Source organism: Cynocephalus volans, chromosome 10 (genome assembly GCF_027409185.1).
Source record: "Cynocephalus volans isolate mCynVol1 chromosome 10, mCynVol1.pri, whole genome shotgun sequence".
In the NCBI taxonomy this organism is placed as follows: Eukaryota; Metazoa; Chordata; class Mammalia; order Dermoptera; family Cynocephalidae; genus Cynocephalus; species Cynocephalus volans.
Genome location: NC_084469.1, coordinates 44721096 through 44748728, shown reverse-complemented (window position 1 = coordinate 44748728; position 27633 = coordinate 44721096). Strand labels below are relative to the sequence as shown.

At 58.8% G+C, this 27633-nt stretch overlaps 2 protein-coding genes across 5 annotated transcripts in view; one reads left to right on the top strand and one right to left on the bottom strand.

Moving 5' to 3' along the window:
• SLC5A10 (solute carrier family 5 member 10) overlaps positions 1-27633 on the bottom strand; it is a 57297-nt gene that overhangs the window by 14455 nt on the left and 15209 nt on the right. For 3 of the 4 annotated variants that reach the window (XM_063110245.1, XM_063110247.1, XM_063110246.1), the window contains one exon: positions 24518-24653. In XM_063110245.1, the coding sequence (XP_062966315.1) occupies positions 24518-24653 (136 nt within the window). Of the gene's footprint in view, positions 1-23630; positions 23663-24517; positions 24654-27633 lie in introns of all 4 variants that reach the window. The other variant, XM_063110244.1, reaches the window with a different exon arrangement.
• The window catches only part of FAM83G (family with sequence similarity 83 member G), a 30769-nt gene continuing 3232 nt past the window's right edge, over positions 97-27633 (top strand). The window contains exons 1-5 of the mRNA XM_063110243.1: positions 97-172; positions 751-1409; positions 14520-14687; positions 21976-22100; positions 22688-23957. Coding sequence (XP_062966313.1) covers positions 873-1409; positions 14520-14687; positions 21976-22100; positions 22688-23957 — 2100 coding nt within the window. The 5' untranslated portion in view covers positions 97-172; positions 751-872. The remainder of the gene's footprint in view (positions 173-750; positions 1410-14519; positions 14688-21975; positions 22101-22687; positions 23958-27633) is intronic.

Sequence of the window (27633 nt, the reverse complement as noted above, 5' to 3'; positions counted from 1 at the left end):
TGAATCAGCTTCCGGCCCCGCCCCGGGACGGCACGTGACCGCAGGTGGCTGCGGCGGAGGGGGCGGGGCGGCCCTTAGTCACCGGCCCGCCCCCGCCCCCGCCCGGCCTCGGGCCGCCGCCGCCGCCGCCTGTTCGCTCCGCTCCGCCCGCGCTCTCGCCCGCGCCCGCCCGGTAAGCGAGTCCCGGCCGCGCCCCCCGTATCCCGGCCCCCGCGGGGCGCCGCCGCCCGCCCGCCACGTTTCCGGGACCCCTGGGCCCCCCAGCCCCGCGCCCGGGGCCTCCTCCGGGCAGGCCTCTGGGATTGCCGCCCGCCGGAGTCCGGGGACTTACGAGCCCCGCCGGCCCGGAAGCCCTCGGGAGCGCGGCGCCTGCAGCGGGGACCGGGACCGCGGAGCTCCCGCTCCCGCCTCCCGCTCCCGCCTCCCGCTCCCGCCTCCCGCTCCCGCCTCCCGCTCCCGCCTCCCGCTCCCGCCTCCCGCTCGTGGAAACTTCGGGGAGTTCCCGCTTGGCCCGGTTTTCCCCAGAAGGTGCCGAGGACTTCGGGCAGACCTGGACCTCCGGGATGTGGGGTCCCCTGCCCCCTACGCATACATGCACCCTGAGCCCTGGGGTGTGGCCCACCGGCCCCTCACCCCTGTCCCGACCCCCCACTCTCGCCCGTCCCAGCCCGCTCCTTCCCGCGGCCCCACCCTTCCCTGTCGCCCCTCCCCGCCCGGTCCGCCCTCTGACCTGAGCCCCGCGTTCGTCAGGCCTTTCCCACAGGTCGCTGCCGGCCACAGGAGCAGACCCAGCCGGGCGGAATTAGGATCTCGACCTTGCCGAGCGTTGTCACCCACTCAGCCCACGCAGAAGTGCCCGGGCAGGTGGCACCATGGCCTTCTCCCAGGTGCAGTGTCTGGACGACAGCCATGTGAACTGGCGCTCCAGCGAGTCCAAGCCCGAGTTCTTCTACAGTGAGGAGCAGCGACTGGCGCTGGAAGCCCTGGTGGCCCGCGGACCCGAGGCCTTCTATGAGGTGCTGAAGCGGGAGAACATCCGCGACTTCCTCTCGGAGCTGGAGCTCAAGCGCATCCTGGAGACCATCGAGGTGTACGACCCAGGCTCTGAGGACCCTCGGGCCACGGGCCGCTCCCAGGGGCCCGAGGACAATGGGGTCGGGGACAATGGGGTCGGGGACGGCGAGGAAGCCAGTGGGGCAGGTGGGGCCCCCACCGAGGCCGAGCCATTGCCCTCGCTAGAGTACTGGCCCCAGAAGTCGGACCGCTCCATCCCACAGCTGGACCTGGGCTGGCCCGACACCATTGCCTACCGCGGTGTGACCCGGGCCAGCGTCTACATGCAGCCCCCCATCGATGGGCAGCCGCACATCAAAGAGGTGGTTCGCAAGATGATCAGCCAGGCCCAGAAGGTGAGGGGCCATGGGCGGGACTTCCTGGAGAGGTGGCTGGACCAGTGGGCCTCACTCAAGAGCCCCACATGGGGATCCCAAGATAGTCCCCTGTGGGTCTCTGCTGCTTCCCTGGCTACCTCCCAGGAGAAGGTTTCCTCCCCACCTTCATGGGGTGCCTCAGTTTCTTTGCAAAGGGTAGAGTGCCTGGGTCCTCTACCAAGCGACATTGGGCTGCCCCATCTAAAAGGGCCCTCATGCATTGTTGGGGGGCGTTTCTGATTTCCCCAGACTTGGTGAGCAGGTTCCCCAGAAGGCGGCGCTGTGATGGGGTGGGGCAGGAGGAACCACTGTCCCTTGGGATGCCTCTGATTCACTGAGAAGCGGGAGGCTCTCATACACACCATGAGCTCTCTGGTGGGGAGAGTTTCTGTTAGTGTGGGGGGGCATAGGCATGGAGATTGCGAAGCAGCTTGAGTTCGTCTGAGGCAGGCCCGAATGTCCAAGTTCAAATCTAATTGCTGGGTGACTGAGAGTGAGTTGCTCACCCTCTCTGAGCCTGTTCGTGTGTTTTGCAACGTCAGGATCTTTCCAGGCTGGGATATGTGGATGGGGGTGGGGTGGCCCTCAGCAGTGGGAATGGAGTGAGTCCAGCGGCGGGTTGTCCACCTGGCTTGAATTTTGCTACCGGAAGGGACTTTAAGTCTTGTCTAGATAGAGCTCCCCGTCCCTGTCCCTGCCGGGCTGTGCAGTATCCTGGCTGTGGGTGGCCATTCTCAGCTGACACGCTGACACATATTTTGGGAAGGGGTGCTTGCCACTTGCAGAGACGGCCAGGTCATTGCTGGGCAGCCATGACCGTGAGTGGGAGCTTCTTCCTGCTGAGTGAGAGCACCTTTGCGTGATTTGAAAGCACATTCTGACATGTTTGACTGTTTCGCCCTCTCTGAGCCCCACCAAGCCTTTGTTGTCTGTACAATGGAGAGCTGTGTTGAAAAGGATTCTGAAACCAGGTCTGGCCTTGGATGGTGGGACGAGGTGTCTAGCCCCCCCTTCACTGTTTCAATCCCAGAGTGGGACAGCTAATTGCACAAGACCAGGATGCTGGCTTTGGGGACCATCCTGGCTGATAGGGCCTGGTGGAGCTCTTGGGCAGAGAAACCAGAAGTGGGTCAGGAGCTGATGAGGTGGCCACAGCTCAGGTTTCCAGAAAGGTGGAGTGCCATATCCATGAGGGGGCTGACTGAGTCGGATAGCCCTGTCAGGGAGCCTGGCTGTCAGCCTGCCCGCTCCTGACTCACTGGCTGACCCCAGGCAGCTTTGGGGCTTCAGGTTTCTGGTCTGTAAAATGGGGGTGGTGAGGATAAAAGCTGCATCTTTGACTATTGTGAAGATGGAATATCGGGTGACAGGAGTGAGGAAGGAGTTGAAGGAAGAGGAGGAGGCAAGGGAGGAGGAAGGGGGCTTCATAGTTTTCAGGCTGGATAACCCGCCCCACACCTGCCATGGGTAGAAAGGTGCTGCTGACGTCAGTGCCTGGTGGGGGTGGCCTTGGCTGGAGGTCACAGAACCCAGTCCCCTGAGAGGGCCTGCTGGGATTCCATTACCCATCCTCCATACCCATCTTAAACATGGGGAAACCGAGGCCCTGGGGAAGTGGGCTTGACCTGCTGTGCCCGGGTCCCATCCTCTGCACTGCTCCTTCCCACCAGCAGCAGAAAGAAGGCAGACACCGTTTTCCAGCTTAGCGTGGGAATAGCAGAGGGTCTGATCTCCCGAAGACAGAAAGACAGATGGCCAGCCCAGTGATGGGGCCAGGTAGTGGTGCCCGGGGCAAGCGGGTCACTCAGGGCCTCTCCTGCCGACCCCTGCTTCCTCTCCACGTCTCTGTGGCGGCAGCTGAGATCCAGCCACTCCACGCAGGTCTACAGGCCCCCGTAGCTCAATTTGCTTCCCACAGAAGCCCAACACGGTGGTTGTTGGTGTCACCGTCTAAGGTGACATAGCCAGGAAGAGGCCCCGGTCTGTCTATGTGGCACCACAGTGGGCGGTTTCCTGCAGCCCACAGGTAGGTGCTGCGCACTGCCTTCGTACCCCTCAGGACGTGGCTGGGTGCTCACTGCTGAGGCCATCCCCACTCAGACAGCAGGGTCCTTGCGGCTCAGGGGTGATGGAAGCCAAGCCCCTCATCTTACAGACAGGGACGCTGAGGCTCGGAGGACAGGGATTTGTTACTGACACCACAGCACTGGGGCCAAGTGCGTCCCTGCCCCCTCCATCCTGGGGCCTGGGGCTAAATGGCGTGTGTGTGGGCAGGCCGTAATAACAATAGCTACTGTTTATGGCGTGCAAGGCACTTTGTAATCTCAGGTAGTGTTATCTACCCCATTTTCAGATGTAGAAACTGAGGCCCGACTGGTTAGTCCTCACCTGGCAAGTTCTTGGGTGGAGGGGTGGGGGCAGCCTGTGTTGCCCTCAGACTCTAGGACGGGTCCCCCCTACCCCTCGTGCCCTGGCCCTGGCAGACAGAGTGACACACAGGGCTTGGGAGGTGCAGCTTGTCCCGGCGACCTGCAATCCTCATCTCCCCCGCATGGGCTGCTTCCCAGGCTCACCGAGGCAGGGCTGGGACAGCGCCGGATACTGACACTGCTGACGGGGTGCTTTGCCCGCCTGCCCGTAGGGAGCTGTCCTGCCTTATTTCTCCCCATGAATCACCTCCCTTTGCCCCGCCTCCTCTTCTCACCCGGAGCCAGTGCAGGGAGGGCCCCAGCCCCTGGCCTGGAACGGGGATCCCTCTGTTCTGGCCGCCTGGCTGTGCACTGGCCCACTTTCTACTGGGGGTATCTGGGCTGGGACTGCTGGGACTGAGTCAGGGCAGCTCAGCTGCCACCTCCTCACTCACCTACCCTGTCGTCAGCATGACAGGCAGACCCTGGGGCAGGGAAATGACACAGCACACACTCAGCTGCGCCAACCTGGCCGCTGGGGAGTGGCTGTGTTCCCGTCAGGACTACCGCCGGATCCCCCTCTTCCCAAAAGACTGCAATGGAGTGACAGCACCGGGAGCCAGGAGTGCTCCGCCTCCGCCTGGCTCTGTGACCCGGGACAAGCCCCAGCTCCTCTCTGAGCCCCGGCCATCCCATCTGTAAAATGGGTACAGGCACTGAAGACTGTTAGGGCTGCCTTCCACCCTGACACCCTGCTGTTTCCTCTGGGACAAGAGACAGGTGGGTCCCAGGTCTTGCTCCCCTGGCTGTGCGCTCTCTGAGCTGCCCTCTAGCCTCAGTGGGCTCCGACTCCAAAGGCAGAAGGTCATCTGCCCACTCTTCCCTGAGCCCCCAGGAGCCGGTGATTTATCTGCAGAAAAAACCTGCTGTGGGCTTCCAACTGCATACCACAGGCCGGGCCTGTAGGATCACGCCCGGGAGGGACCAGCCCCGGCCTCGCTGGGCTGCAGCCTTACAGAGGGGTGAGGCCGGGCTGGGTCGGGAGGGGGCTGGGTCAGGACTGCCTCAGCCAGAAATGGGTCAGATGTTCCAGCACACTGTGCTTCTAGCAGATGCTGAGTCCCCCATCCCCATGACAGCCCAGGGGAAGGCCCCGGGGGCAGCGACAAACCATACCTTCCCCCTTTTACAGTAGAGGAAATTGAGGGAGGATGAGGTGTCAGTGGTGAAGGCCAGACTAAAACCTAGATCTGTGCCTGCCAGGCCAGGGCTTGGGGATAGAGACCCAGAGAAGTTAAGTTTCTGGCCCAAGGCCACACAGCAGAAGGGGACTTGAATCCAGGTTTGATGACGCCTGATTAACCCCACATCTTTTTGGTCAGGCCCCCGCCTTCACGCACTGAAGTCGTGGCCCACGGCTTGGCTCCAGGAGAATAAAAGCAGCTTAATAAGGCATTTATTAAATGCCAGCTGCACGCCAGGTGCTGAGCAGGCACTTTGCCTGCACTGCGTAATCCTCACCAGACTCCATAAAGTAGGTGTTGTCTCTACTGTGCAGGTGAGGAAACTGAAGCTGGTTGGGGCTCAAGAGGGTGAGCAGCTTGCCTGGGGTCGCAGTGCTGATGACTGCAGGAGCTGGGCCCAGAACCCAGGTCTGCAGGCTTGGAACACCCCTGTTCCCTGGGAGAGCAGCGCTGCCCTTCCTCCCAAGCCCTGCCCCTTATGGGAGCATCGGAGCCTTGCTTCTGGGCCCCAGTTTGACTCAGGACAGTAAAAGCATTTCACAAGGCTCCTTGGCACCCAAATACCAGGCTCTCTGTTGGGGGGGAGCAGAAGTCTGACCTCAGCGGGACTGGCAAGGACAGGGTGACAGGGAGCCAAGACCACTGCTGGCTGTGTTGCATGGGAGTTGTCCAGCCCCTTCCTGGGGACCAGGAGGGAGAGCTGTCATCATATGTCTCAGCTAGGCAGTCGCAGGACAGCCCCAACACCGTGAGGGGCCCCAGGGGTGGCGATGGCCCAGCTGGAGCCCAGAGGAGGCAGCAGCGGTCCAGCTCAGACAGCCTCCTGCCTGCTCAGGTAGCTCCCAGCCCAGGGCTCAGGGCCTACACCTGTCAAGGTGGGGAAACATCTGATAACATAATCCCAGGTGTTGGCACCTGTCTTCTGCGAAGGCTCCCTGCCCCCACGGTGCTTGCATTTTAATTGAGAGTTCAGGGGACAGTCGGAGCAGCTCTAGGAGGAAGGAGCTCTGTGAAGGGGCATGCCAGCCCCTCTGGGCACCTAGGCAGGCAGCCGCACGCCCACCAGCGCTGCCCTCCCTCCCACAACCCTGAGAGGTGGGGCCTGCCTCATGCTCATCACAGATGAGGAAACTGAGGCTCAGAGTGGGCTGGGGCCAGCCAAAGGTCACAGAAGGGTCTTTGTCATGGCTGAGCCTGGACTGGTTCCACAGAGTCCCCAGTCTCCCTGGTTTGGGAAGCTCTCCCTGAAGCTGAGGGTCCTGCCCCCGGGGCCAGCAGAAGGGGCTGGTCCTCTTGCAGGTCCCAGCTCATCTGCCCTGGTTAGTCACTACCACATTGCATGACCTTGGGCCTCAGTTTCTTCATTTGTAAAACGGGATCAGGTGCTTGTCTTGAAGCAGTAACAGCTATTACTGAGCGCTCTGAGGATGCTCGGTGAGGGGCAGGGGAGGAAGGGGGGTCACGCCCTACGGCTTGGCACATGCTGGCCCCAGCCTGGCAGGCCCTGGCCTGGGTGGGCTGCAGCAGCCTCCTTTGTGGGTATCACTTGGACCCGGGCCTGAGCCCCGGCTGTGGGGTTATCTTTCGTGGCCGCCCTGAGAGTCGCTTCACCGCTCTGACCTTCCATTCCTCCCTTCTCGGTGCCACAGTGATGCTAACACTAGCCTTGTAAAATCTCGGTGAGGTTTAGATGGGAAAAGGGGGTATGCAGAGCCCTCGGCCTGGGTTTGGCACAGAGCTGGCCTCCAGTAAATGGCAGGTCTCTTCCCCAGTCTCCTCTACTTTCCTGCTCACCCCTCCTCTCCTGAGCACCTGCCTCTGGGAGTAGTCTGGGTTGAGAAGTGGTGAGCTCCCTGTCCTGGGGTCATCACCTGGAGGTTCAGTGCAACACAGCAGAGAGGACGCAGACATCAGGCCTGGCTCGCTGTGTGACCTTGGGTAAGTCCTTTCCTGGCCAGGCTTTCCTGGGGCTTAGGATGCTCGATGATCCCAGCATCTGTCGCTCTTGGACCCGGGAAAGCTGAGGTTTTAAAGGCTTTTGAATCTGTGGTTCTGAGATTTTCCTGCTTGAAAATTCTTGACTGGTGCCATTCACTGCCTTCTGTGGGATGGTCTGCTTGGCTGGATCCTGCGCCTGCAGGCCTGGGAGTTGTGAGGATTGCAAGGCCTCCTGTGGCTGGCAGGAGGAGGGAGGGATCTTGTCCTCTTGCCTCATTCACAGGGCTGTGCCCTGGTCACCTGCCGGCCTTTCCCCAGACTGCCAGCCCCTTGTCTGGGCAGCATTCCTGAGCCGTGGTGAGCAGGCCACTGTCTATCTGGGAGAGGCCTGAGCCTCATTTAATTGACCTTCACAGAGCTTCCGTCTTAATAGTCAGAGGGTAGGGAAGGTGTTCACAGAGCTGAATGAGTGTCAGAGGGGAAGGGACCTCAAAGATCATCCTGTCCAACTCCCCGTGTTACCAAGAAAAGAAACTGAGGCTTAATGTGGGGAAGTGACCTGCTGGGAGGCCCCTGGACATTGGCCTTCTGGACAGTGCTGGGGTCAGTTGTCTATTTCAGGACCCGAGGTGGGTTCTGGGAGGTGGCAGGCCAGGTCAGAGCTAGGAATGGACACAGGATCCCCCACCAGGGGGACTCTGGGAACAGGAGGCCCCTGCCACTGGCTGACTGTGTGGCTCTGGGATAGTGGCTCCCCATCTGGGAAATGGGAGTGGTCGTTGCCGCCCCTCCCTGGTCTCCTGAAAAGGGGCACTGTATGAGTGTCAGCTGGTTGGCCTGGTTATCCGAAGCTGTGACTTGGGCTAGCATTTATTACCAAGTGCACAGACTCCCTCTATACCAAGAGGCAAGAGGAGCTGTTACCTAAACTTTTCTTCACTTGGTGACAGGTCTTCGGAGCCACAGGATGGGCAGACTGGTTTGGAGGATGCCAGGAACCAGAGGGGAACACCACCTGGGGATCCCAGGAGACCTCCCTAACACCCAGAGAACCTTCCCAGGCCTCTCATTAATCCTGCCAGCAACATGGGAAGGGATGGGAGGGGAAAGGGAGTGGGGCCATGTCATGAACATGGGAGGACTGAGGCTGTGGCCAGGTCTGTCCCAGCCTTGCTGCTGGAGGGGGGGGGTCGGGGCAGGAGAGTAGCTCTCTCTCTCCATTCCACACCCCCAGTAAGGGAGGGGAGGGCCTGAGCCCCCCACCCCCGTGGAGACAGCTGTGGTGCCCTGCAGCCTCAGCCTCTCCATCTATACAGAAGGGTGGTGATACCTGCACTGTGGGCCTGCCTGGGGGTGAATTCTCCTAGCTTTTGTATGTCTGAACGTCTTTATTTTGCCTTTGGTTTTGAAAAATGTTTTCCCTGGGTGTAGGATTCTAGGTTGACCATTTTTCCACTTAGTTCTTCAAAGATGTTTCTCGTTGTCTTGTGGTTGCACTGACTCCAGCGAGAAGTCTGCTTCTCTCTGCTGCTCAGTGTGGAATGGTCTCTTTTCCTCCGGCTGCTTTTATGATTCTTGCTTTCTTCCTGATTTGAGTGTAATATGTGTTGGTATAGTTTTCTTCCTGTCTCTTCTGCTTGGAAGTCATTGAACTTCTTGGGGCTGTGGATTTAGTTTTCATCAAATGTGAAAGTCTTTGGTCATTATTTTTTCAAACGTTTTTCTGTCTCTCCCCCACTCCCAACCCCTGCACCTTCTGAGACTCCAATTACACGTATATTTGACTACTTGAAGCTGACCCACAGTTCACTGAGGCTCAGATCATGTTTTTAGTCTCTTTCTCTTTGTATATAGTTTTGCATAGTTTCTATTGGTATGTCTTCCAGTTCACTAGTCTTTTCTTCTATAGTGTCTAGTTTGATATTAATTCTGCTCAGTATATTTCTCATCTTATATGTTGCATTTTTCATCTCTTGAGGTTTGATTTGTTAGGTTTGTTTTGTTTTGTTTTGTTTTTTTAAAGATGACCGGTAAGGGGATCTTAACCCTTGACTTGGTGTTGTCAACACGACGCTCACCCAGTGAGCAAACCGGCCATCCCTATATGGGATCCGAACCTGTGGCCTTGGTGTTATCAGCACCGCACTCTCCCGAGTGAGCCACAGGCCGGCCCCTGATTTGTTGGTTTTAAAAAAAAATCTTCCATGTTCCTACTTAACTTTTTGAACATATGGAATACATTTATAATTGTTTTCATGTCTTTGTCTGCCAGTTCTAACATCTATGTCAGTTTTTGATTGATTTTTTTCTTGCGTGGGTCTTATTTTCCTGTTTCTTTGTGTGTCTGGTAATTTTTGATTGGATACCAGACATGGTGGATTTTATGTTATGGGCTACTGGCATTGTTAGCTTGTTTGTTTTGGTTTTTCTTTAAATATTTTGGGGCTTTGTTCTGGAATGCAGCTAAGTTACCTGAAACAATTTAATACTTTTGAGGCTTGCTGTTAAGTTTCCTTAGGCAGGACTAGAGCAGACTTTAGGGTAGGAGTTGGCAAACTGTGGACCACAGGCCAAATCAAGCCTGCTGCCTGCTTTTGTAAATAGTGGAACACAGACATACATACATTCATTTATGTTCTGTCTATGGCTGCTTTCATGCTACGACAGCGGATTTGAATAGTTGGACAGAGAATATATGGCCTGAAAAGCCAAAGATATTTGCTTTCTGTCCTTTTACAGAGAAAGTTTGTCCATCCCTGGTTTAGGGCTTATTTGCTTACTACTCAGACAATATCCTCCTGAGACTTCTCCTGCAGGCCCTGGGTGTTAGGAGGGTTTCCACTCTGGTTGGGGGAACATGAGTTGTTCCTGGTCCTGTGTGAGCACCGGTGATTATACCAGGTGCTCCTTTCCAATGGTTCTCTCTGCATCCTCAGTAGTTTTCTCCTTGCCTGTGCTCCTCAGTTGTCAGCAGGAGACGCGGGGGCTCTCTGCTGGTCTCTGGAGTTTGCTGTGTGCAGCTCTCTGCCTTCCAGTACTCTGTCTTGCAAATTCCTCAACTCAGGGAGACTGCTGGACTCCACTGGGCCCCTCCCCACCACCATGCTGCAGCCTGGAAGAAGCTGGGCAGGCTTGGGCTTGCCTGGCTTGTCCCCTTCTCATAGGGACGACTGTGCTGTGCTGCCTGTTGTCCATAGCTGCAGAGAGTTTGTCTGGGTCGTTCAGTCTGTGACTCCATCATGGCTGGAAGGGGAAGTGGAATCCGAGGCCTAATGGCCATCGCCCAACTTTTAGGACTGTCCGCAGCATTCTCAGTGTCATTCCCATGAGCAGCCTTGACACAGCAGCAACTGCTGTCCATAGTCTTCCACCTGGCCCGGAGGGAAGTGGGAAATGGGCAGATGACAGTTCCTGGCCTGTTGACCCCAGAGGCTGCTGTGGGTCTGCTGGCGTAGGGCTCGGTTCTGTGGGATGAGGAGGAGGAGGGTAGACACAGCTGCTACCTGCAGGCCCCGTGCTGCCCCTCACCTTGCCAGTTCACCTTTTCCTCCAACAGCCTTGCAGGTGGGGACTGTTGTGATCCCCATGAGGAAACTGAGACACTTGCCCAAGGTCACACAGCTTCCCGGAAGGAGCAGAGATGGGTCCAGAGCCTACACTGTCCCTTTCTGGGTATCCACCATCAGAACCAGGGATGCCAGGCTCTCCCCACCTCACGTCCTTCCCAGGTGGGGAAAGTGAGGCCCAGTGAGGGCCAGGGACTTGTGTATGTAGTGCACGGTGTCCGTGGCTCCAGGCCCTGGGGTGGGCTGAGGTGTGTCTCTCCCCTGCCCCTCTGAAACACTTTGGGGAGAGAGACCACGCTGGCTCTCCCTGAGCCACCTCTTGGAATCTCTGAGGCCTGGGAGGGTGAGGCAGGTGGGACCCTTACAGAGGACTTGTCATGCACAGGTCAGAAACTCTTCCCCCTGCCTGGGTCTCAGGGTCCAGGCTTGGGTAGACTGCATTGCTGTGGTATTGCCAGCAGAATTGCACAAGAGACATGCTGGATGGGCCAGAGCAATGACAGAGAGTAGCCGGGGGCAGCATTTGAGTTGGGTCTTGCAGGATGAGTAGTTGTCTGAGTAGAGGCAAAATGGGCAGGCAGCCCAGCAAGAACAGCGTGTGTGGAGCGGTGCTGGCTTGGGGCAGGATGTTTTGGGGAGAGGGGCCAGTGGGGTCTCCCCAGGAGAGGTGCTGCTGCGCAGGCTGGGCTCCCACAGCGGTTTCCCAGCTGTGCTCAGAACCAGTCCGGCATCTCTCTCGCTGCCATCCTGCCCGGGCACTTCTGCGGAGACCTGTTCTGCCTACTCACCCTGCAAGGGCGCTGCTACAAGAGTGGGTTCTGTGGTCACAGGAGGCTAGAAAACAGCTGTTGTGGGTGCCGGGAGCCGCGGGCGGGTGTCGATGCCTGGCGGGGCGGGAGTGCCGTCAGGTGGGGAGGTGGCGCGGCGGCCAGCACGTGCTCTCCCAGCCCCGTGGGCACAGCGAGCTGCTCCAGCCGGCCCAGACAGCACGGAGAGTCGGGATCCCACGGCAGGGACGTCAGAGGGGAAAGGCCTTGGACGTCATGTCCACCTCCCCCATTTTCAGATGAGGAAACTGAGGCTCAGAAAAGGGATACGGCCACCTAAACCCCTGCCTAGAGCCCAGAGCACCCACGCAGGCCCACTCTGCCCTGGCTCAGGGTCTCAGACTGGGGCTGAGGGAAATTGGGGAGGATGCCCACTCCATTGCTCCCTGCCTGTGTGACCTAATGCCCCTGGCCCACGCCACCAATGCCAACAGCCAGTTTTACAGAGCACAGGCTATGCCTGTTGGGAGGCAGTGGCTGCAAGTGAGGGCTACCCCCTTTTTGGCTCAGACACAGCCCTCCACCCTGGCTTCAGCCTGTCTGGTCACCACCTGGGTGATAAGGCATCTGTCAGGGCACTGGGGACCCATGTGTACCACCCCACTGGCCCGAAGGGGGACCTCAGGCCAGTCCCCTCCCCTCTCTGAGCCACAGTTTCTGCGTCTCTCACGTGGGATAGATGTCCACCTGTTCCAGCAGGAGATGGGCAGAGGGGGAGGTGCGGAGGCCTGCGAGCTGTCTTGGCTGCATGGAGGGCAGCGGGGATTCGAGACAAAGACAGGAGGCAGGATGGAGAGGACCGCCTCCAAGAAACCTTTGTGGCTCTGAACCATGGACAGGCCAAGCTGTGGGGGACTGCCTGGGGAAGCACCCCCTCCCTGTCCCCAGTATTAGACTGGAGCCTAGGGAGCTCCAAGCACGCCCTCCCTGTCCCTAGCACCAGCTGGCACCCATTCCAAGCCCTCCTTTGACCACCCCCAGGCACCAAGCCCAACGCCTGGGGTGAGCCAGCACTCAGCCACGAGACCCATGGGGGGATCTGCCATGGGTACAGGCCCCAACAGATCCAGCCCCACAGCACACATTACTCTGCCTGGCTGAGGGCGACGTGGGCAACAGTGCACATGGCGCAGGTCCTGCTGGGACACGTACCCCAGCCCGAGCCCAGGGTATGGAACTAGCCCCGACCAATCTGGGGGTGCTGGCGTGCCTCCAGGGAGAAGCATGTGGGCTGTGCCCCGATTAGGCTCCTTTCCAGAGTGGCACGTGAGGCTGTTTGCCTGCCCAGTAGTGGTTTATCTGAGGGAATCCGGGGCTGGAGTGGCTTTGGGGCTGTGGGATCCCATGCAAGGAGGTGCCTGCTGTCCCCATCCCCTGACCTAAGGGTCTCATCACCTCAACTGGCGGTGAAGCCCAAGGTCATTGTGAGCCCACCAGCCCTGACATTGCGTCTCCTCTGCCCTCTCATCCACTCCCTCCCTCAGAAGTCTCTGGCCTTTCCTTGAACATCTCCTGGGACGGGGAGCTTATTCCCTCTCAAGACCCCTGCCTAACTTTGGGCAGCCGTAGTGGGCAGAAGGTTCTTTCTTGTCTGGTGCTGACATCTGTCTCCTTTTGGCTTACCCCTGCTGGTCCCAGCCCCATCCAGCAACCCTCCAGAGACTCAGAGACAGTGAGCAACTGTTCCCCTAGTGGACAGAAAGAACTCAAGCCTCACCATCCATGGAGTCCAGCTGGCCCTGCATTACCACTCTCTGGGTGGACCCGTGTCTACCAGGCCCTCCAAGACTAAACATCCAAGGGAAGGGGCTGGAGACGAACCCTGCCCTGGCCTGGAGATGGCCCAGGCCCTGCCTTGACTTGCTCTGTGACCTCCAGCAAGCCTTATGACCTCACGAGCCTCAGTTTACCCAGATGCACCCTGGAATCTCATGACCGCGGTGCTTGCGAGAGGTGGCAGGAGTCGGGGCTGAGAAGACTGCCCGTAAACTGTGGCATGCGAGGCTCATTGTGGGAAGAGGCAGCAAATAGGCGTCACTGAGCCCCTCCTCTGAGTTGGGGTCCTTCACACATGTGGCTGTGTCTGGGCAGGCTTAATTGTCCTGTGAGAAGGAGCCTGTTGTACTGGTGTGAGGAAGCTGGGCCTAGAGAAGCTTAGTGTCTTGCTCAGGGTCACACAGTGAGTCTGTGGCAGGGCAGGTGTGGAGCCCTCCCCCACGCAGGAGTTTGGGCTTTGGTGCCAGACAAGTGACAGGCATCATCAGAGGCCTGAGGCCTGGGAGGAGCCTGCAGGGGCCAGCCAGGTGAGCTCACTGTGAGGTGTGCAGGCATGTCCCCAGCAGGCTTCGGGCTGCCTCTGTCACCCTGTGTCTAGGATCCCAGCGAGGGGAGCCACCCTCATGATGGGGGCGGGGTGAGTTTGGCTCCATGGCAGTCCTGGGTAGGTTCTAGCCCAACTCTGTCACCAACCGAGTGGCACTGGTCTTAGAGTGTGGGAAGGGTGGGACAATCTAGAGAGCTGGACGTCTAGGTCAACAGCGTTGGGCAGCTGTGACCAAGCACATGCCCTTGTTTGACTACGCCCCTCTGCTGCTCAGTGGACAGGGAGGAGAGGGGCTGAGAGAGAGACTGAGGCACAGGGCCTGAGTCACAGAGCGTCTGCCGGGGCCAGGCCCACGCTGCCCCGTCATGTCCCTGCTCCTGTTCCACCTCGTGCCCAGGCTGGGGACGCTGAGGGGATGGTTGAGCTAGGCTGGGCTGAGGGTGGGTAGATGCACCCTGACCTCTGGGGATCCACCCTGAGCCAGGTCCAGGAGGCTGGAAGTCACCTGCTGTGGGGACAGATGTTGTCAGGTGACAGGGAGAGCACACGTGCTGGTTCGGGCTCTGCCTGCCTCCCAGGCTGTTGACATGTCTGGTTTGTCTCAGCATCACCGGGACTGGGAGGAGGGCAGTGTAGCCGGCCCTGGTTCAGTAATGCAACCCAAGAACAGACCAACACGGGACCCCTGGGCTGAGCCCCACACTGGGGCTGTGCATCCTGCCGAGGCACCCTGTCCCCACTGCCATGCTGTCTGACAGCTCCGCTCTCCCTTACTGACTGCAGGTGATAGCTGTGGTCATGGACATGTTCACCGATGTGGACATCTTCAAGGACCTCCTGGATGCTGGCTTCAAGAGGAAGGTGGCCGTGTACATCATTGTGGATGACAGTAACGTCAAGTACTTCCTGCACATGTGCGAGCGGGCCCACATGCACCTGGGGCACCTCAAGGTGAGCGTGCTCCCCATTTGCCTGGGGTCATTCAGTTGGCCAGTAAGCAGTTTGAGTACCTGCCTGCTCTGGACGGAGCCCTGTGCCAGGCACAGAGTTCAGTAACGCTAGAGCTTCCTGCCAAGGGGTTATATAGCCTCTGTTTGAAAGCCTTGGGGGACATGATACTCACTACCTCCAATAAGCAAAGATAAACATTAAGTGCCTGCTGACCAGGTGCTAGAGTTCATGACAGGTATTACATCAACATGTTATTTCAAAGCAGCTCATGCCACATTGGCTACTTGTCTGCCTGCACACCTCTAGTGACAGGTGCTCACCCCTCCTCAGGCAGCTCATGCCCTGTCTGAAGAGCTCTGACTCCCAGGAAGTCCTTTCTTGGGTTAACCCAAAATCTGTCTCCTCATAATGTCCACTTACTGGTTTTAGGATCTGGCTCAGACAGAAGAAGCTCCTTTGGGCTGAGGTCAGGGAAGGCTTCCTTGATGGCTGCAGAGTTGAAATGGATTTGAGATGCAAGAGCAGAGTAGAAAGGACATCATGGTGCAGAGGTGGAGGGGAGAAAGCTGCCTGCAGGGTCAGGGTGGTCCTGGGTTCTGAGCACTGCTTTGCTGTGTGTCCTAGAGCATGTCACCTCCCCTCTCTGGGCTTCAGGATCTCATTGTTCCAACAGAGGGGCAGATGAGCTGGTGTGGCTGGGTGCTTCTGCGCAGACACCGTGGCATTCAGTGCTTACTTGGCAGCAGGGAGAGCCCTTCTTGCAGCCATGCCTTGGCACCTATTGTGTACAGTATGTTCCCCCAACAGAGATCAATATGCATAATGACAGCTAATGCTTCTAAAGTGTTTGACATGCACCAGGACCGTCCTAGGCACTTTACATGGGTTACTTAATCCTCTCACAACCCAGTGGGATAGGGCAATTGCCCCCTTTTGCCGATGAGGAAATGGAGGCATGTGCCCAGGTGTTACTGCTAGAAAGTTAAAGATAAGATGAGTGAGGTGCCAGCACCAGACCCCTCAGGCTCAGCACCAGTGCCTGACAGGTCAGAATTCCTTGGGCTCTAGGCCTGTGATCTGAACAAAGATCCCAGGAAAAGGGGCGACGCCAGGCTGTTTAACAAGGATCTGGGCTCCGCACCTGTAATTTGTCAGCATTTGTCAAGCACCCACCGTCCCCCACCCTCCCTGCAGCTGAGTCCTTTTAAGTGGGTGTGAGCTCTCTGCAGCGAGTCTCTAACTCTCAAGAGATTTTTATGTGGTCTCCCTGGAAGGTGGACCTCAAGCCCCACGCTGGCCCGCCTCAGTGCCCGCCGTGTAATTAGCACAGGGAATTGACTGGTGGCAGACAGCTCAGGCAGGAGAGCCCTGATGTGGAAAAGGCGACTTTTGGAATGAGACTGCAGAGACCCCGGGCCTGTGGGCAGCAGATCAGAGAACCTCAGGGCTGTCTGTCCAGCCCTCCTCCATGCCTGGGAAGAGACCCGACAGGTCCTGCCACTGTGCACCTGCTGCAAGCGGAGCGGGTGCATTAGCACATCCTTGTGTGCAGGTGCAGAGGTGGGGGGGCTTTTGGTGCTGAGTGGGGATCCTAATTGAGCTCTCAGGAGGTGGGAGATAGGTAGGGTGGGGTGAGGGTGGGCTGTGTGCGAGGCTCCCTCCCCGTGGCTTCATGGGGGCCTGGAGTGCCCGAGACCATCAGACTAGGGCTCCCACAGGACAGATGGGGGAACTGAGGTCTGAGGGAGGCTATGACTTGCCCAAAGGTGTTCTGCCAAGTAAGGGGCTGAACCTAAAAGCCAGCAGTGAGCAGTCAGCTCTGACGAGGAGGGCACAGGCTGCTGGTCCCCCCCCCCGGCTTAGGCTGCACTGCAGGCTGCCCTCACAGGCTTGCTGGCCACTGACCCACTGTGGGACTTGGGCACGTGGTCCCACCTCTCCAGGCCTCCAGTGCCTTATGGTCATAATGATGCCTCATCGGGTTGTTTGAGGATGAAATTAAAGGAGACAGCAGTTAGGGTTAGGTGCTCTGTGAGCAGAGGGTGGCTATGCAGCTGCTGTAATAACAATAAATTATGAGCCTCAGGCTGTGGCTGGGGCAGGGGTTTGGGTGTGAAGCCTTCCCCACACCACCCCCAGCCCTTCACCTGGCTCAGGGACACTTGGAACAGGGGAGGGACAGCACGCACATAGGGTCTCTGGCCCAGCCTGTCCCACTCAGCCACCTCCCTCTCTGGGACAGGTGGCAGGGTCTACAGGGTGGCATGCCCAGGAGCTGGATGCCTTCGTGGGAAAGTGTGACCCTGCTTCCTCATTCTCACCTCGGAACCTGCCCCTCCGCAGCCCTGGGCAGGTGGCCAGAGGCTCCTATGGGCCCAGCCCTGGCCAGGTGTCACCTTGTTGAGGGCCTGCCCAGCCCACCTCCCTGCCCGTGGGCCAGCTGGGCCTGGGCCTGTCTCAGGAGCACTTCCTCTGCCAGTAATCCCTGAGCCTGCCTTGGCCACCCCGGCTCGGCTTTGCACCGACCTGCCCAGAGGCTTTGGGCCCAGGGTATTGGCTGTTCCTGGTGGGGTCATATTTGTGACCATGGGGGTGTTAGGTGCCAGTCTAGGGGTAACCAGGAGCCAGGCCTGAGTCACAGCTCTGCCACCTGCATGGTTAACCTCTGACAGAGTTGCTTAATCTTTCTGGGCCTCTGTCATCTTGTCTGAAAAGTGGGAATATTGTCAGTTATTAGGCAGGGCTGCTATGGAGAGTAAAGGGGTCGTGTGTGGGTGCTCACCTGGGAATGAACTCCCTTCCTCTCCTGTCTTGGGCTGGGGATGGGCATGGCCCCTCCCATGAGACCCAGCTCTGGTCTGAGTGCCTCGGGGCTTTCCTGTCTCTGCACCATGTCCCTCCGGCTAGGACCCCCTCCGTTCCTTCCTTCCCCCTGTGCTTTGAGCCCGCACCAACACGCTCTGGGAATGGCTGCCGAACTGCTTGGGCTGACCACCTCCTGGTCTCCAGGTGAGGTGGGAGAGGTGTACACCAGCAGCTCCCTAGCCTGTAGCACAGCTGGCCCCAACAGCCTTTCAGGCAGGAGTATGGGAATGATCACCCCAGATGACAAATGGGGAGCAGAGGACCCAGCCTTTCACCACCCCCATCCACAGGTGCACAGGGCCAGGCGCCGCCGTGACTTGGTCACATCTGGGGGCGATACCAGGTGCTGAGGGATGCCTCCGAGCCCATGGGAGCCAGGCGGGCTGAGGCTCAGCCCAGGCTTAGCTGAGCAGGAGCTATGAGGTGCCTGGCCCATCTGAAAAGCTAGTCGGCTTTGTGCAGCTAAACTGGAAAAACCAGCAGCCACTCGGGTGAAGGCTGGACCCATTTCTGAACAAAGAAACGTCAAGGGGTTAGCCGTGGGAAGGCACGTGGTGAGGTTGTAGGACGCGGCTGTAGCTCAGGCCCCGCGCTGGACAGGCCTGACCGGCACCCGTTGGTGCCCAGGGCTTCCTCCCCTCCCCGGGTCCCCTCCCTAGGTGTACCTGCGTCCTGCCTTCTCTGATCCTGGCCTGGGTCTGTGATGGATTCAGGGTATAGAGCAGGGGTTTTCCATGGGGGACAGGGGGGTTCACCCCACCAAGGGACGTTTGGCAATGTCCAGAGTTGTTTTTAATTGTCTTGACTCTGGTGCTGTAGGCATCTAGGGGTTAGAGGCCAAGGGTGCTGTTAAGCATCCTGCAGTGCACAGGACAGATCCCACAACAATTACCTAACCCCAGGGCCGGCCCGTGGCTCACTCGGGAGAGTGCGGTGCTGATAACACCAAGGCCCCGGGTTCGGATCCCATATACGGATGGCCGGTTCGCTCACTGGCTGAGCGTGGTGCTGACAACACCAAGTCAAGGGTTAAGATCCCCTTACCGGTCATCTTTTAAAAAAAAAAAAAAAAAAAAAAACAATTACCTAACCCCAACTGTCGTCATGCCAAGGTGGAGCAGCCCTGGCCTTGGGGAAGAGCTGGGAACCCCGACAAGGGCCTGGGAGCTAGGCTGGCTCAGCCCTGCCCTGTCCCCACTGCTCCACCCACCATGTACCTTGGGCCAAAGGTGGTTCAGAAAGGGCTGCCCGTCCCAACCTCACGACAGCCCTGGGGAGGCAGGGTGAATGTTGCCCCCTCGCCAGGCTCTGACCTCACTGTCCCCTGCGTGGGCATGCTCAGGACGCATCTCTGGGCCTCCTCACTTCTCCTCATCCAGCCTAGGAGATGCCAGCTGGCCCCCATGGAGGTGGGACGTGACAGAGCGCGTGGCACTGCTGCAGGCCCATCCTCAGTCCTGAGGTCTGGGCTGGGCCCTGCCCCTGGGAGACATGCACAAGGCACCTCCCCTCTCTGAGCTCACGTGATTGTGCAGCAGGAATGGCTCTCTGGGGAGCCCATGCCATCCCAGATGTATCCAGTTCTCCCTGTATCTGGTCCCCACCACACAACACAGTCACAACCCGCAGTGCCACCTCGAGTTCCTGCGTGCCCACTGAGAGCTGGGCACCCTCCAGGCCCACCTGCACTGTGGCTTCACTCAGCCCTCCCAGTGGCCCTGTAGCACAAGGGTGGGCAGGCCATTGCACAGATGAGCAAACAGGCATGGGGAGGTTTAGTCGGCGTCCGTTTGGTACCAGGACTGGAGCCAGGTTTGACCAGAGCTCAAGAATGCCCAGCCACGCCTGCTGCAGGGGGGCCCAGGTTCAGTCTCTTCTGTCCCCCACCAGCCCAGGCCTGGGACTGGCGAGCTTGGCACAGGGTTGAGTCACGTGTCCTTATGGGCACAGGTGGCACGGAGGCCTGGGGGGGTTGGGTCAGGGCAGTGCAGTTTGCCTGAGCCCTGTCCACCCCACCTTGCTCCTGCACACAGGGCAGAAGCCACCCTCTGAGAGCGGGTAAAGCCCCACCCGCATCCTCCCTGTTCTGACGCGCCCTCGATACCCTCTCTTTACACAGAAGGAAACTGAGGTCCCAGAGGGTCCTCAGGGCACCCCACTTGGCCAGCGAGTTCCCTCCACCCTGTCTGCCTGCCCTCTACTTAGGGTGTCCCAGGAGCTCAGAGACAATGTGGCTTTGTGGGATCTTCCACCTCTGCTCACACGAGCCCAGACTCCGGAGACGTTACCTCATCCGGGCCAGGCCCTATGGGGTGGGGCCCACCCCGGAACAGGCAGGGGAGCAGGCCATGAGGCAGGGGGTGGGGGACCCTGCCACAGTCCCCACCTGCTGCTGAGCTCCAGGGTTGGATGGGGTCTTCAAGTTCGAGCCGACCCCCAAAGTGCAGACAGGAAAACTAAGGCCCAGAGAGGGCCAGAGACTTGCTTAGAGTCACACAGCAAGTCAGTGGCATGGCCGAGGCCTGCCTCTCACACAGGGCTGAGTCACTCTGAGAGGGAAGTGGTGACTTTCTGAGCTCTGCTCAGGACAAGGTCTAGGGTGGGTGGGGTCAGACCCCAGTGAGAGGGGTATTGAGGCCGGCGGCCCATGTTCCAGGCTGAGGAGGGGCTTGTAGCCCCAGCAGGCAGAGCACCAGACAGGGTCCCACAGGAGGCCACAAATCTGGTCTGGGGGTGGGCACAGGTGATGGGAATTCACATCACCTCTGTGATCTTTGTTCCAGTCCCCAGGCATGCTAGTGTTGGGTACAAAGTCACGAGCACTAATTGTCCTGGGCTGTGGCCAGCTTCCTGCTGCTCTGGCTGTGTGCAGACAAGCAGCCTGTGGGTGGGGGGAGAGCCCTGGGAACAGAAGCTTATCTGCCTTCTGGGCAGAACCCAATGACAAGGCAACTGTCACCCCATGGGTAGGCAGGGGGACCCATACAGGGACCCACGCCTGTCATCTGTGTGGATACTGCCTTGCAACCACCCCAGCCACAGGGGTCTGGGACACAGAAAGGACTGACCACAGGAGCACCGGGGCGGGGGCTGGCGGATGGCAGCTGCAGCTCGGCTCTCCCGCCCCCATCCCCAGCAGCCTCTTCTCCTGTCTCTCTATTCATCTTGCACAGCTGCCCGATGCCAGAGGAGCTGTTCTTGAGACGCAGACCCAGCCTCGTCACTTTCTGCTCTGTGTCTTCCCATGGCTCCCTACTGCCCCAGGGCCAAGCCCAGGTGTAGGGTCTTCCGTCAGCCTCTGGCTCGGCCCGCTCTGCAGGCTCCGCCACCCACCCCACCTCCCCAGAGGGACTCACGTATAAAGGCCTCTCATGCCAGGCCTTTGTCTTCCTCACCTGGAATGCTCCTCCTCCCTGACCCGGGAGCCTCCCCAGCCAGCCCCCCACACCTGGCTCCCACACTGTGGTCCCTGGTCATTCTTGTTTACTCGTCTGCCTCCCCCACACTCCCGGGTGGGGTCCTTGTCACAGTCATCTCTGCATCTGCAGCTGGGGGCCTTGGCAGGGGTTGGTGAGCAGGTGAACAAGGGGACAGTTAACGGGTAGGGGGACAGACGGGTAAGTCACAGCCAAGTGCCAGAAGCTGGCAGAGTCCCTGGGTGGGAATGAGACTCCTGTCACGAGGTGTGCAAGCAGACCAGTCAGGATGCTGTTGAGGGCAGGTGTCAGAGTCGCTGGGCTTGTGTTAAAACTGAAATCCCTGGCGTGACCACAGGCCTCCTGAATCAGACTCTGGGGGCACCCAGGAGCCTGCATGTCCAACACACTGCCCTGGCGATGCTGTGACCAGATGAGCCGCAGGTCCCCATACCACCTGAGGTTCTACTTTGAGGTGCCATCCCTGCCCTTCCTGGTGGGTTGCTCATCCTGGAGGGCCACAGATTTGTCAGTGTGGAAGGCCCAGACTCCTAAGTGCAGGTCCCCCTTCCTCCTCCTCCTCCCCTGCTGCATGGACCCCCAGCCATCCACGGGAACTTTCTAAAAAGTGTACGTCATCCTCCTGCTCAAGACCCTACAACGCTTCCACCATCTGCAGCAGCATTTCCCAAACAGGCCTGGCCACACAAGTCTTGTCCTGCCCGCTGCTGTTCTTTGGACACCCTTGGGGTCAAAGCCCAGGCCATCCTGCCCCACATCCTTTGTACCCAGCCCCCGCCATCTCCTCCCCAGCTCCATGTCCCAAGTTACTCCAGGCCCTGCAGCCCCAGACAGACCACCCCTCTTCTCCAGGCTTTATGGCCTCCCACTTCCCCACGTGCACTCCCCCAATCCCTCCCTGAGCCTAGGACAGTTTCCTTCCCCACCCCCACCCTATGTAGTCAGTGCTGTGGTCACATAATTCTGTCTCCGTGTCCCCAACACAGAATCTCAGAGTGCGGAGCAGTGGGGGAACTGAGTTCTTCACACGGTCAGCTACCAAGTTCAAAGGCGCCCTGGCCCAGAAGTTCATGTTCGTGGATGGAGACCGGGCTGTGTGTGGCTCCTACAGGTGACACTCCTGCTTTCTGGGGGCTTGCGGGAGAGGAACCTCCAGTATCCAGGTGGTTTCTGCTCTTAATCCTGACATCTGTCACCCTGGTTATTCCAGTTCATTGGTCCAAAAACTGCTGAGGTGTTCACGGGGTGGGGGCGCGCCTTCCTGCCCGTCTGTGTCTGGAGGCAGGTGGAGGAGGGCTATTGTCCAAGAGGACACTGTTGTTCCAGTCCAGAGGTGTCACTGGCCTGGAGGTGGGGTGTGGGCCAGGCCAGGCTGTGCTGTCCCAAGCCCAAAAGTGGGCACTCTGAGAGCCGTCCTTGGGGATGAGGCCAGAGCAAGGGGACAGTGGCCCAGCTCTGTGGTGGGGGCTTCCCACATCATGCAGGGGTTGGTGGCAGCAAAGACACTGGTGACGGAATTGGCCACCATGTGCTGGATGACCCCTGGTGTCCAGAGCTGCACAGAGCAGTCCTGAGCTGCCTTTACAGACCATGCAACAGCCTGGGAGGTGCACCGTGGTGGGAAGGGACTCAGTGTGAGAACAGGGGCCTGCGGGGACACAGTTGCCTGACCAGCATGGCCCCTCCTCTGTGTTGCAGCTTCACGTGGTCAGCCGCGAGGACGGACCGAAATGTGATCTCCGTGCTGTCTGGTCAGGTGGTGGAGATGTTCGACCGGCAGTTCCAGGAGCTGTACCTCATGTCGCACAGCGTCAGCCTCAAGGACGTCCCCATGGAGAAGGAGCCTGAGCCAGAGCCCATTGTGCTGCCCTCTGTGGTCCCGCTGGTGCCCTCAGGCACCGTGGCTAAGAAGCTTGTCAACCCCAAGTACGCACTGGTCAAGGCCAAGAGCGCCGACGAGATTGCCAAGACCTCCTCGGAGAAGCAGGAGGCCAAGAGGCCCCCGGGGCTGCAGGGCCCGGCGCTGGCTGAGCGGCCCGGGGACCTCTCTGAGCTGCCACCACCCATCCACCCAGGGCTGCTCAACCTGGAGCGGGCCAATATGTTTGAATACCTGCCCACGTGGGTGGAGCCGGACCCAGAGCCCGGCAGTGACATCCTGGGCTACATCAACATCATCGACCCCAACATCTGGAACCCCCAGCCCAGTCAGATGAACCGCATCAAGATCCGCGACACGTCCCACGCCAGTGCCCAGCACCAGCTGTGGAAGCAGAGCCAGAACTGTAGCCCTGCCCCAGAGCCGCACCCTCCCCCAGGGCCCAGTGCCCCCCAGGACGGGGTCCTAGCTGAGAATGGCCTCCCACAGGGGGAACCTGAGCCTCAGCCCCCTGTGCCCAAGCCCCGGACAGTCCCTGTGGCCGATCTACTTGCCCAGGATGGCAGCGAAATTGGCTGGGCCCTTGAGACCCCAGAAGATGAGGCACCCCCGAACAGGACCGATCACAGGCTGCCCAAGACGGCGGGCCCGGACCATGCCCCGCTGCAGGAGCAGCTGTCTTTGACCCAGGATAACCCCGACGGCCTGGAGGTGGGGATCCCCAATGGGATAGATGGGGAGGAGGAGGAGGAGGAGGATGACGACTTTGTGACCCTCAGTGACCAGGACAGCCTCTCAGGCAGCTCCAGCTGTGGCCCCAGCCCCCGGCGACCCTCAGTGGCCTCTTCCGTGTCGGATGAGTACTTCGAGGTTAGGGACCGCTCAGCCCCTCTCCGGAGGCGCCACTCAGAGCAGGTGGCCAATGGGCCAGCACAGCCCCCCCGCCGACAGCTGAGTGCCCCCCACATAACCCAAGGGACCTTTGGTGGACCCTGGGCTGGCTCCCCGTGGACCCAGAGTCGGGGGAGAGGAGAGGCGGATGTGTCAAGGAGGACACAGGCCCCACGTTCCACGGACACAGAGGCACAGGTGAGTCAGGGGAACCTGTGCCCAGGAGTTTTGGGAATTCCTCCCTGCAAGGCACCTGAGAGTCCAGAGCTGCCATCTTCTGGGCTACAGTGTCCCTGGCTCTGATGGCTTTCCTTGTTACAGATGGGGAAACTGATGAACGGGCATGGGAGGGAACCACCCAGGGCCACATGACAGGCTGTTAGCAACACTGGGGACTCTTGGTGCCAGAGTCCTGAAAAGGCCCCCTAAGGAAATACATAATTTCCACACCCAAAAGTGTCAAATGCCTGGAGTTATTGGATCTTAATGCTGCCTGCCAAGTGGGTGGCACAGCCCCTAGATTGTACAGGAGGAAACAGCAGGGCAGAGACATTCCTTCACACCCTCAAGGTCACACAGCAATAAGTGGCCCTTGTCCAGACCTCTTTGTCGATCCCTCTGATTGTGGCCCTGGAGACCACTCTCCCCCCATCCAGGCCAGAAAAGAGCTCACATCCATCCTTTACTTCTCCCCTGGTGACCATTGCAGGACAAGGACCCAGAACCTGGGTGCCCTGCAGCACCTGAGCCTGTCCTACCTGGGAACAGTGCACGGCTGATCATGCCTGGCATGACTATCAGGCCCAGGGGAAGCATCTTGAGGTAGCTGGCGAGGATGGAGCCCGCCTTAGCGTGGTTCAGGTCCCGGGCGGACAGTGACCGTTGCACGATGACCTGGGGGAGCGGGGTGAGAGGGAGTGAGTCCCAGCCTGAGGAGACACTCTTTCAGGATTTCTCCCTGGTAGGCCTTAGAGTGTTATGAGACATGACACTGTCCCATTAGTCCATGACCCGCCCGAGACAACCACAGTCAGAGCCCTGGTACCTGATGGCATCCCACCAGGAGAGCTCACCCCAGTCAGCCCAGCAAAGAGGGCCAAGGACGCTCATTCCAGGGACTCAGTCTCCCCATCTGTCCAATAGGGAAGGTGTGGATCCTGCCCCGTCCACCGCCCCTGGTAATTGTCAGGACTGGAGAAGACCCTGGGTGGGACAATATCAGGGACCACATTCGCGGTGCCTGGAGTAGACTTTAGCACCAACTGTGTTTGTGTGTCTGGCAGAGGCCAGGAGTTTTAAAGCCTGGGGTTTTGGACAGCTTGCAGTTGAGGAGTGCAGGGAGCCTTAGGCAAATCCTAACTGGGCCTCAGTTTCCAGATCTGCAGAATGGGATCCAGCTGTGGCCCCAGACCTGGTCACAGGAGGAGGGAGCAGTGATTTGGGCTAATGACATCTGAGGTCCCTCCCAGCTCTGATATGATGATTCTACTTTTTATAAAAAAGTATAATTCTTTTTAAACAACTTTATCAAGATATAATAATTCACAGACCATACAATTTATCCATTTAAAGTATATGCTCCCTTGGTTTTTAGTACGTTCACAGAATTCTGCAACCTATAACTCTGAAATATAAGGATTTTTCCTTTGCTGTTCCATAGTTTAAGTCACCACTGAAACTCAGAAGGAGGAATTATCTGTGATTTTAACTTGTTTTACAAACATGTCCATTTAGGGGACAGCTCCCAGCATTTCCCCTAAGGCACGGCTGTCGCTGAAACCTTAATTACTGAGGAAAAGAGGGCTGGGGGCTGCAGCGTTGGGATGCAGCGCAAGCTGATTTCTGTCCTAGTTTTCTGCCAGCTTCCTGAGACTCGGGACAAGTCCTTGCCTCAATTTGGGCCTCAGTTTCCCCATCTGGACAATGAGGGGATTAGACCCTTCTCCTCTACTGTCCTGGGATTGCAAGAACCCCAGGGCCTTGGTCGTCATGGGAGGGAAGCATTTCCCTGAGAACCTGCGTGTCATATTCTGCCCTTGACAGGGGTGTTTGCCTCCCGTATGTCATTCCGTGCTCGTGGCTGCTGGCCCTGGGACAGGTGCTGTCATCCCAGATGAAGAAGCTGAGGCTCAGAGTTTCAATGAGCTCTGAGGCCCACTAGCCCCCACCCCACTGCCAGCAGGGCAGGGGTTCCCTACTTGCCCCCCACAAGCAGCAAAGCTGGGACCCTGCCCTCAGGTGTCAGCGGGCCACTGCCTCCTTGGTGCCTCTCAGCAAGGGTGTCCAGTCCCAGCCTGGTCGTCCTCCCTGCAGGAGGCCAGCCTCATTCCCCAAAGCTTGGCCATTTCACCTCCTCATCTGCAAAATGGTTACTACCATTGACCGCAGGGTTGCTGCAAGGACTAAATGAGACCGCTGGTGTAGACGGCTGAGCCTTGCCTGGCTCCTCAGTGGCCGTCGGTTCGGTAGACGTGAGTCCCCTTTCTTGGTGAGTTTTAGGCTTCCCTTAGGGTGCGGCCATGGCTGACCACGAGGAATTGTGGTCGCGTTTATGATTGAGGCGGCTGCTGCTGACTAAAAGGGAAGACGTTCATCTCAAGCTGCAGCCTCCAGAGCCTCCAGGTCTGTATGCCACCAGAGCTGGCAGGACCCCAGGAGGCGTTCTGGTCTGTGCACCACCCTGTGTTACAGACAGGGCCACTGAGGCCCAGCGACAGGCAGTGCAGAGGCCAGACGGGAGCCCAGGCCAGGGCTCTGCCTCATTTGTGACTGGTTTTGTTTTTTTCTGTTTACAAAAGTGTCATCTACTCATTGTGGATGAGCCAGAAGATAGGGAAAAGTCTAAAGATAAAAAGCCCCCATGTTGCCAGCACACAGAACTGCTGCCTCCCTTCTGACCAGACTGTGGCATCTTTGAGGGCCTGCCCTGGCCAAGGAGCTGTGTGGAGTCAGACCCCAGGTGTCCTGAAAAGTCCTCAAGGTGCCAGGGGTTCTGGATCAAGACCCTACATCCTCCAAGCTGATCTGGCCCAAGGCACGAAGGCCAGGCCAGCCAGGCCCAAGCCCTCATGGGAAAATCTGAATGATGTTCAACCCAGAGACGCCAGTGCCTTGCCAGGCCTCAATAACAAATGTGACCACAACTGTTTGTGGTCAGCCATGGCCGTGTGTGGGGGGGAGACAGGAGGTGGCTGGGGTGAAGGGGCTGAGCCCAGCAGGGGCGTCCACACCCCCAGCACACCCTCCTTTGCCAGCCTTTCAGCCAGCACCTGCCTGTCTGGGCTGACTCTTGGCCCTCCAAGGGCAGCTGGGCAGATACCTACATGGGCCCACATTTTCCCTGGAAAGGCCATACATGAGGCACAGCTGATGTGGGGATCTTGAGAGTATGGGATGCCAGAGTGGGAGGAGCCCTGCTTGAGGGCAAGTTACAGATGGGGAAACTGAGGCCCATCCTCCCCACCTGGGTCACTCCCCGCTGTTGGAACCCCGGCAGGGTCTTTGGGCAGATGCTGACTGAGCCCCTACCCTCCAGGAGAGACAGAGTCAGGTCAGGAATCCAGGAAAGGTCACTGCACTGTGGCTGCAGATCCAGTTCTGTCTCTAGGCCTCAGTGCTCCATTCCCAGGGAGGAGGGAGAGGCTCGTGGGATTGCCATCGTCATGCCTGTGCCCACAGGGGCCCTGCTGCCTCGCAAGGCCTCCTCCACCACATGACCCTGGAGCTGTGCGTGGCTTGCAGGGCAGACAGAGCAGGGGCACCATCTGCTTCTACCTGGAGAGGGGAAGCGGCTTGTCTGAGGTCGCCTGGAGGGTTCATGATGGTCAGGGCAGACCAGAGTCACCCTTTGCATTCAGCTAAAATCCCACTACTG